Source organism: Balaenoptera musculus, chromosome 2 (genome assembly GCF_009873245.2).
Source record: "Balaenoptera musculus isolate JJ_BM4_2016_0621 chromosome 2, mBalMus1.pri.v3, whole genome shotgun sequence".
NCBI lineage: Eukaryota > Metazoa > Chordata > Mammalia > Artiodactyla > Balaenopteridae > Balaenoptera > Balaenoptera musculus.
The window spans coordinates 165,147,860-165,157,304 of NC_045786.1; the positions used below are offsets into that span (position 1 = coordinate 165,147,860).

The 9,445-nt window shown below is 47.8% G+C and overlaps 1 protein-coding gene across 1 annotated transcript in view; it reads left to right on the plus strand.

Moving 5' to 3' along the window:
- Window positions 1–4,473, plus strand: part of UNC79 (unc-79 homolog, NALCN channel complex subunit) — a 251,806-nt gene extending 247,333 nt beyond the window's left edge. Inside the window, 2 exon segments of the mRNA XM_036842067.1 lie at window positions 877–918; window positions 2,554–4,473. Of these exon segments, the coding sequence (XP_036697962.1) occupies window positions 877–918; window positions 2,554–2,754 (243 nt within the window). The 3' untranslated portion in view covers window positions 2,755–4,473.
- The last annotated feature ends 4,972 nt before the right edge of the window (window positions 4,474–9,445 follow it).

Genomic DNA, 9,445 nt, shown 5'->3' on the forward strand with positions numbered 1-9,445 from the left:
AACTAACATTTCCAGAGTTATTAGATCATAGCCCTCCTTCCCCATTTAAATCCCACCCAACTAGAGTTGTGTGGAATACACTCTGGGAAATGTATTCTGTCCCTGACTTGCGGATTTATGAGGCCACAAACGCAAGTCAACACTTGCGTTAGGAAGGGCTGAAGTGTGGCGAGAGACCAAAGTGGACAGAGGAGAGCCGCTGCTGGGGGAGCTCGGGCGGGGCACCTGTGACCTCCTAGGAAGGGTCTCAGGGCAAATCAGAGGCAGCGGAAGGGCAGGGCTCCCCAGATGCCCAGGATTTGAGAGCCTTGCTCCCGGCTGGAGCAGGGACCCGCTGCTCGCCTGCCCGTGCACCCACACTGCTGAAACCCCGGCCTGCACTCACTCCTGCTGTGTCTCGTCTTCCAAATCACAGCCAGGCAACTTCAGGGCTTGTCTTTGTCCATCACTTAAGCATTTTAACCGCTTCCCAGTGATCTTTTCTTAATGACCACAGGCAGATAGCTTCGCCATGCTACTTGGAGACTCAGTTCTAAAGATCCCGTGGAGGAAATTCTATTTCTAGAAAGGGAGGATTTAATTAAATAAATACACATTTAATTTCCCATGCTTGGTAGCTTTCAAGAGACAATCAGTCATTTACAGTGTGTGTTTCAGGCACTCATGGGGTGCTTATTAACCTCCAAATGCCACCAGCTCAGCAGGGTTTGGCCTCAGAGAGACTTTATCTGATAGCGGGGAACTCTGCAGTGGAGGCCCACATCCTTTTGTGATGTTAAAGGAATTCCGTGTGCCTTGCTTTGCCAGGCAGTAAGCGGAGCTTATGTGGGAGAATGGGGAACAGTAGTAATGGGCCTTCTGTGTTTCTCCATACAGCTGATACCTATGTGGTTGCCAATGATTCAGTCAAATATCAAGGTAAGTCACCCCCGGGTGTACTGGAAGCTCAGTTCCCTCCAGAGAAGCTCGTAACGTTCACAGGGCTCCACAATGCTCCGCTCGTTACCTGCTCCTGGTCTCTGGGGGCTGATAACGCAGGAGACCCTGCGGGACAGGGAGGGGGCCTGTGGGCCGAGGTGACAGCAGGAGCCGCTGTCCTACTACTCATCATTGATTGAAGGGGGAGGATCCCAGAGTCTGGGCGAGGCTCCGCTACTGACTAGAATACAGGCTGAAAAGCTACTCTACCTTCAGAGGACACCCATGGGATCTGGTCCCAGACATGTCCCGTGCTATTTCCTGGCCACTAGGACTGACTTTTTGTGATGGGAAGAATTCTATTAAGAGAGGATAACATTCAGTGAATGACAGAATTGAACTAGAAGGGACCTGCCCACTCCCCCCCTCATTCTATATAAGAGGAAACATAGGCTCAGAAGGAAGAGTAACTTGGACAGGGTCCCACAGCCAGGGAGGGGAAGACAGAATGTATTTCTCACTGCCAGGCCCCGCCTTGAGTGACGCATTGTCACTGCAGGGCCAGACATACTCCATGGCTATAAATCTAGTTACTGGGGCTTAACATTAAGATGGCAAAGCTCACCACCCACTCCATCCCAAACTGGGTCCCGTCTAAGGCACTGGGAGTATCAGGGAGGAGGGGGAGAAGATGGAAGACTTGTTGCTGGATTTCCTCCCAGAGTTGGGGAGGGATGCTTGTGGAAGGAAGGGAGGTGACTTCAAGGGATACCAAGAGAGATATACAGCTGTCAGCAGTGCCCCCAGGCTTTGAGTACTGGTTCATGGCCTAACTGCTGTTTGTGGCCACCGGTAGGGCCAATGGCTCTGCTGGAAACCTCATTGCACCACTAGCTTCTATTGTGAAAACTGCTTGGACTTTCACCCCGAGGCATTCCAAACTGCCCTCTCCCTGCTTGGCGGTCATCTGTGGCAATTTGACATTGCCCAGAGTGCTAAGTGGAGGCCAACAGAACTTCATGAAAAGCTAAGAAGAATAAGAAAAGCTTACAACCTAGCTCCTTCGTGTGCATGAACGTGAGAACAGAGAGACTATAATCATGATGAAAATGTCCTGAGCACTTCCTATGTGCCGGCTTCTGTTCTGACCCCTCTGTTAACTCACTTATCCTTACAATAACCCCGTCAGGTGAGTGTTATTATCCCCACTTTGCCCATGAGGCAATCCAAACACAGACCGAAAAACCTTGTTCCCCAAGTTGTTTACAGGGGACCGAGGATCTGAACCCAGGGAGCCTGGCAGCAGAGCCCGCGACACCAGGCCCACATAGCAAACAGCTCTTGGGGGACAAGTCTAAGTGTCAGCCCCTGCACTGGTGTTGCAGTGAATGAGTCGAGATGGGAGGGGCATTATTTGGATGGATTTGGGCCAGGTGGGCTCTAAGGACATGGCACCGGCCCACGCCCTCTGTCCTGAGCCCTCCCAAAATTTGAGAGTTGGCCTTTTTCAGGCCAGACAGCCCCCGTGCCACGTGTAAGTTCCTCCTGCAGAAGAAGTCCAGGCCGGCACTCCCTGGGTTGACCGGGAGCCCGAGCAGGAAAGAAACTAAACTACCGTCTTGCCCTTTCTTACAGCACTTATCTGCGGGACTCCAGCTTCGCCTCCAGGCCATTCAGAACAACGTGGACCACCACAGCCTCAGGACGCTGCCGGGCTCCACCCAGAGCAGTGCCAGCCTGGCGGCCCTGCGCAAGTGGCTGCAGTGCACCCAGTTCAAAATGGCCCAGGTGGAGATCCAGTCCTCAGAAGCAGCCTCTCAATTTTATCCTCTATGAGCGGACTCCTCGGCTCTCAGTGTCAACACTCTGGTTTAGCAATAATGGGTTTCAAAACAAAACAATTCGATCCAAGCAGGTTGGGGAACATATTGGTACTGTACATTCTCTTTCTAGTTTAGTAAAAGACGTGCAAAGGCCGGAGAGGGCCAAAATGAAGCTTTCTTGCTACACATTTCTGATGACTCCTTGGGCTATCCGATTAAGTGTTTCCTTACATTATTTTTTAAAAACCAAATCATTTTTCTTTAACTAACTTCTATTTTTTTTAAGAAAAAAAAAAATAGACTGGTGGGTACTCACAGAAAAGTTGTATAAGTCCCCCTGTTGCTATTTTTGATGATAGAGAATAAATAGGGTTTTTGAAACCTTTGTAGTGTTTTTTCTTAAAATCCACTCTTGGCAATGCAATAAAAAAAACCCGTCACCATAAGCCAGTGACACTTGACTGAAGCTTTTTGTCATTATCCTGGGAAAAGTGGCAGCTTGCAAGGACCATTACAAAGTGCACTTAGAAATTAGGTGGTTAAACTGTGCCAACTGTTTTCTTTGTTTTATAATATCATTTTCCAGGACTGTCCAGTAAGTTTTATTATTTTTAAAACTAGGTTTTCAACTCATTAGTCCTAGGCTGTACTTTCTTGTAAGCTTTATGACAACCCCTTTAGTTTTGTGAATAATAAATTTTATTCTTTTGTTAATACTTGTATACAATTCAATTTAAAACTGTAGATTGCATACTGGACCAGACGATTCCCCACGCTGGCACAGAACACTGCACCTGGAGCTATGTTTCATAAAACGGAATTTTAATAGTGTAAGAGCACCAAGATTTATCAGCACTTATATTTAGCATTTGACTGTGCATTCACAAATGATATTTCTCTTCTCTATCCCTGTAATGCACTGACTAAAAGAAGACTTAATATACATTTAAGCTGTATATTGACATGCTATTAAATGCATTTTTTATTATCTTTGTGAGCCTGGGGTTTTTTAAAATCAGTTTATAGAGCTAGAGTTTGGTTCCTGACAACCATTTCTTCTAAACTTTTAAAACTTCTAACTTCCATTAAGACTAAGTACAATTTTAAGAGGAAAAGGCTTTCTTTAAGATCATTTGGTGAGAGAAATACACAATTTATTTGAAGTCCATTCTCTAGGAGGGACTTTGAGGGCATGAGACTTTTTTTTTTTTTTTATGTTGGTTTTTAAGAAACTTCTCTCTTCTTCTGGGAAGTCTGATATCTTAATGCTTCTCAGGGGAAAACAAGTCCTCAAATGTTAAGTATTTCACATGAGTTCTAGAAAGACAGGGTGGCAGATCTCCATTCTTAATGAAAACTTGTGGGGAACAAATAGGTCCTTATAGTAAGAGTATAGAAATGATTATTCTTCATATTTTGCTAACGAACTCTTTGGAAAGGCCTTCCCCTATTCAGAATTCTCCTCTGTCCAAGTCGTGCTTGGTTATGCTTCTGTGCACATTTTGTCTTGTATTTTAAAAAGTTGCGCATGTACTTATCTCGCTTGTAAACTGTGACAGCTTTGAGGATATGTCCTGTCTCTGTATCCCCAGGGTTTGGCTCATAGTACATGTTTAATTAGCGTCTATTGAATTGAACGGATTTGATTAAGCAGCAGGTCTTTCTTGAGCTACCCAGTGGGCTCAGCAAGGGCTAAATTGTGACTTTCTCTTTTTTATGCAGGGATTCCTAGAGGGGGTTACAGAAACCGGCCGGAGCAGGCGGCCCTGGCTGCTCTCCCTGGAGGTTTAACTGACTTCCCCATCTGGGCTCAGCTGTAGGCCCAGCTCTTTAGTGGTCCTGAGCCCACCCTGCCACAGGTGGCCAGGATCTTGGTGGCCCTATTCTACCAGTAGACAAGGTCCAGAGTCATCCACAGCTTCTTCTCCATCTTTTTTGCCCAGTTCCTTGAATGAACTTCTGCCTCAATTTCCCTTTGTATTTGCATCCCCCCAAGGGCTGGAGATGACCCTTTAGCTCAGCCCTCTTGACTGGGTCGCCTCTAATGCTTCCTGCTATCTGGATCTGTTTCCTTTACCCCAGTCACAACCTGGGTCCTTGGTCCCATCCAGGCAGGTCTCCCTCCTTGCCCCTCAGAACTGTGGGACCAGTTTTCCTACCAGCTTGACCAAAATACTGCCCCTGCTGGGACCCTGCCACTTCACTGGCTGACAGAGATCAGCAAGCTTCTCTGGCTTACACTCACTACCCCCTGCCCACTTCATTACCCAGTATCCTCATCTTCTTTTGTTATGTCATTGTGGTAGCCTCTCCAGCAAGTGGGGCTCAGGCACTTAGAAGAAAAAAGCCAGGAAAAGAAGGGACAGATGGAAGTTTAGCAGGACTGTCCCTTACAAGGAGGAGGAGAAGCCGTTCGCCTAGGTCAGGAGTCAGACAACTGCAGTCCACTGCCTGTTTTTGTAAAAACTCTACTAGAACACAACCGCACCAGCCATTTACACATTGTCTCTGGCTGTGTTTGTGCTACAACGGCAGAGTTGAAGGGTCATGAAGGAGACTGAATAGTCCTGAAAGCCTAAAACATTTACCATCTGGCCCTTTACAGAAAAAGTCTCCTGACCCCTGGCCTAGGCGAAGGGCACTGAGGAGCACTGAGTTGAACCCTTGCATGGGTATATTTTCCCCAAAGCCTCAGGGTTTTTGAAGTTGCATTACTAGTGTTTCCTCGTCTGTAAAATGCGGACAGTGACACATTCTACCTCATAGGGTTGTTGAGATGACAAAATAAAGAATGCAAGGAGAGAGCTTAAAGCAATGCCGGGCACATGGTAAGCACTCAATAAAAGTTATCGGTTACTGTTTTATTTCTCATGTTAAAGCCTAGAGAAGTAGAGCTCCTTGCCCAAGGTCTACGGCTAGTAAGAGGCAGAGCCGGAACATGACCCCAGGTTGTCTGACCCCAGGGACTGTGCCCTCAACCACGGTCCATATAGACTCCTGCTATCCCACACTCCAGCCCCGGGTGACAGCTCTGACAGCAGCAGAGAGGGCAGAGAGACTCCAATCCAGATTTGGCCAGTTCTGATTATTGGCTTGGAGAAGAGCCAGGAATAAATTCAGTTTTCCTTCCCTCACAGAATCCTACTGGTTCCAGGATGTAAACAGAACATTCTGAGATTCCCAAGGGTGGAATGGGCCAAAATCTGCAAATGCATAGATTCCATGATTGTTTGCAGTGAGCATGCCTCTTACTAGTTGGGTGACCTTGGACACGTTATGAAACCTCTCTGGACCTCTGTTTTGCCTTATCTGTAAAATGGAGCTGTCTACCCATCTCCCTGGGGGGATGGAAAGTGCAAATGAGTGGAGGACTGAGGTGGTGCTTGGGAGACCGTACCAGACTCTATGGACCTCCAAGGAAACCTGTGCCACCTTATGAAGACCAAACGAGGGGACAGGTCACAGCTGCAGCTCATCTGGTTTTTCCTTCAGCCAGTCCCTCAGAAGCAAGACCTACAGGACCCATGGGAGCTGAAACGTGCTCATTAACCAAGGGTGTCCAGTCTTCATTGTATGCCATTCTTTACAAGCGTGCCATTCTGCCTGACAATGGGATATTTTCAGCAACTCTCTTCCCTAAGAGTCTCATCTGAGGCCAAGTGACTGCAGCAACTTCGTCTCCATTTCCAAGCTACAACAGGACAAATAAGGTTGGATTGGATCAGAGAAGATGGGTTATCCACCAAGACTCTTTCGTGAGCTGGGACTCAAGGGCTTCTGGCATTAATCGGACAATGCAGATCATTTAATATACCTCTTTAATAGAATTAATTTGCAACTATGTATTTTGGGCAAATTGGGTGTTTTAACAGTAATGGTCTTAAGAAGAATGAAGGGAGTGGTTGGAACTCAATGGAATAGAACCGAGCTATGTTTTTATGAGAGTCAAACCCTCTGGGAGAGGAAGTGTTATCAGTAAGAGGCTGGCCAGTTCCTTCCACTGACAGCAGTGAGCCTCTTTTGAAGGGGGTTCAAGAGAAACCACAAGAGCCACCGTTTACTGAGTATCTACTAGGTGTTAAGCACTTCACAAACATTATCTTTACTCCTCTTAGCCCTCTCTTCCCCGTTAATATTCCCACTTTGCAGGTGAGGCAACTGAGGCCCAGAAGTTAAATGACTCATCCAAGGTCAAGCTGGCAGTAGTAGCATTAGGACCAGAAGGCCATCTGACTTCATCAGAGCTTCACTCAGTAAATGTTATTTTCTCCCTTCCTTTTTTTGGTTCTGGCCTCTTTTGGCTAAAATGTGCCAAGAGCATGGGATAAAGCAATCTGAGGGCTCTTTTGGAGAAAGCTCAGTCTTGTTGGTTTCTCTGTTTATTAATCATCTATAATAAATTTCCATCGAGCCACTGTCACTTCATCTGACAAAGGCATTTTCTCCTTTACTTTGGGAATTCATTTACTTGCCAAAAAATTATAGCTCACAAATTAAATCACATTTAGTTTCCCACTTAATCTAATAGTTTTATGGCAAAGAATAAAATTTTCTGAATTCATCAGATTGAGATGATGAACTCTATTAGATTAGGGGTCTGAGTTCACTCAGCCCTGTTGAGACTTGCCCCTAATTCAAATAATCATAGCTACCCTCTGTGTGGGCTTACTGCATGTCAGGCACTTTAGATACAGTAATCTCATTTAGTCTTCTCAACAGTGATGTGAGGCAGGTACTTCTGTTATTAACCCCATATTACAGATGAGGAAACTGAGGCATGGAGAGACAATATCTGCAGGAGTCAGTAAGAGGCAGAGCAAACTTTGAACCAGATATGTCTGCCTCCAAAGCCTTGGCCCTTTCTACTACATAATTCTGGCAGGTCAGTGATAGGTAGAGTCCTTTGCTACTCACCTGACCACAAGGTAACCTAGAATCACATAGACCAGAAATCAGTAGCCGGCAGCCTGCTGGTGAAACTTGGCCCACAGCATATTTTGTTTGATGAGCTTGAACTTTCCATTTCCCCTTTCAGTTTGAATACTTCCGCTAGAGCATGCAGTCTCCAGTTTTGTACCGTTTCCCACTAACTACTGACCTCTGCCTCCCAAGCAGGAAGACCCCACAGCCTCTCGGCAGAAATCCTGTTGCCTTTGAGTTGGTGCTTCACTCATTCACCTGCTCCACCCTGCAGGCTTGTGAGTTTGCCGCCCAGTTTAGACCGACCGTCTCATTTTACAGGCCTAAGAGGGGGTGGGATTGACCCAGTGTCACTCAGCGAACCAGTGGCCAAGCAGGACTTGGGGCTGTGCTCTCAGCCACGGTGGCCCACCTCTCCCTGGCATCACTCCCCCCCCATCTGCATGGCCATGGGCCCCCTCCACACCCCGACCCATCAGTTCGACCTCATTTCTAGTCAGGGCTGGTCCCTCCAAGGTGAGCCCTGGCAGCAGCTCTTCCCTGCAGGGTGCACGGGACATTGGCGGAAGGCACGGATCTGGTCGAACAAAGAACTGGCTTTTTAATCACGCAGTCCAGACAGGCCCCCGCCCGCAGGCCGGTGGAGAGGGGAGCCTCCTGGGGCTGCCTGGCAGATGCCCTGATTTCCGCTCCTTCAAGTGGCCACTTGGAAAAGAAAGGAACAAGCAAGTAATCAGGCGTGAAGGACAGAAACACTCCAGGTGAGGACAATCACGCTGCCCAGGTGGGGTGCTGGGGGATGGTGGTGGGAAGGCTCCGAAGAGGGGATCGGCCAGTTTCAGACAGCACGGTGTAACCAGAGCCTTCAGCTAGAGAGCCCAATGCTGGGCTCAGGGCTGGGGGGCAGCTGGAGGGGAACACAGACACAGGCTCTGCAGCCAGGTCAGTTGGGGACGTTCCCGCCGACCTGCGCTATGACCACCGGCAAGTACTTCATCTCACTAAGACTCAGTCTCATCAGCTGCAAAATGGAGATGCTAATTCCTCTCTGCTGACGTTTTTGTGAAGAGTAAACGAAATGATGTCTGTCAGGTACTTAGCACAGAGAGGGAGTCATAAACAGGAATAAGAGTGAAACTTTAAGGAGCCCTCGCTACTCCTAGGAATGCCAGGCTCTGGGCTAAGCAGCCGACATTCACACAGCCATTTCTTCTTCCAACTGTAATGCCATGTGACAGCTGGTGTTTTGCTGAGATGAAATCACAGCTTGCAATGGGACCTTGGCTCCCATCCTGTGGAATGCGGCATTCCTACGCTGCTGGGCTGCATGTGGTGACTCAAGGCTCCCCCGCGTTTCTCTGTTTGAATGAGCAACTGGGAAATCCTCCTCCATATGGTGTGTTCTCTCATCATTGGGACTTCACATGGTGTGAACACATCCTTGTGTTTGTAATGGGGATAATATTTTGAAAATAATAAATGGGTATGTCTTTTGTTCTTCTCCAGGAAATCGTGTTCCCCAGCCTAGCTCCATGCATGGCGTGGGTGGCAGGAGGTTCAGATGCAGGGAAAGTTCTGGTCAGACAGGATGAGGGAATGGAGAGCCCGCCTCTTCTGGACCCTAGTGGACTGTTGGCCAAAGAAAAAAAGGGAGACAAATGTAGGGCAGGGCAGAGAGGCCAGGTGGGCATGTCGGCAGCTTCCCTGCTGGGGGTGAGAACGTTGTAGAAATGCCCTGATGGGAATGTCCCAGGGATCCCCACCACATGGTGGTGCACAAGCCT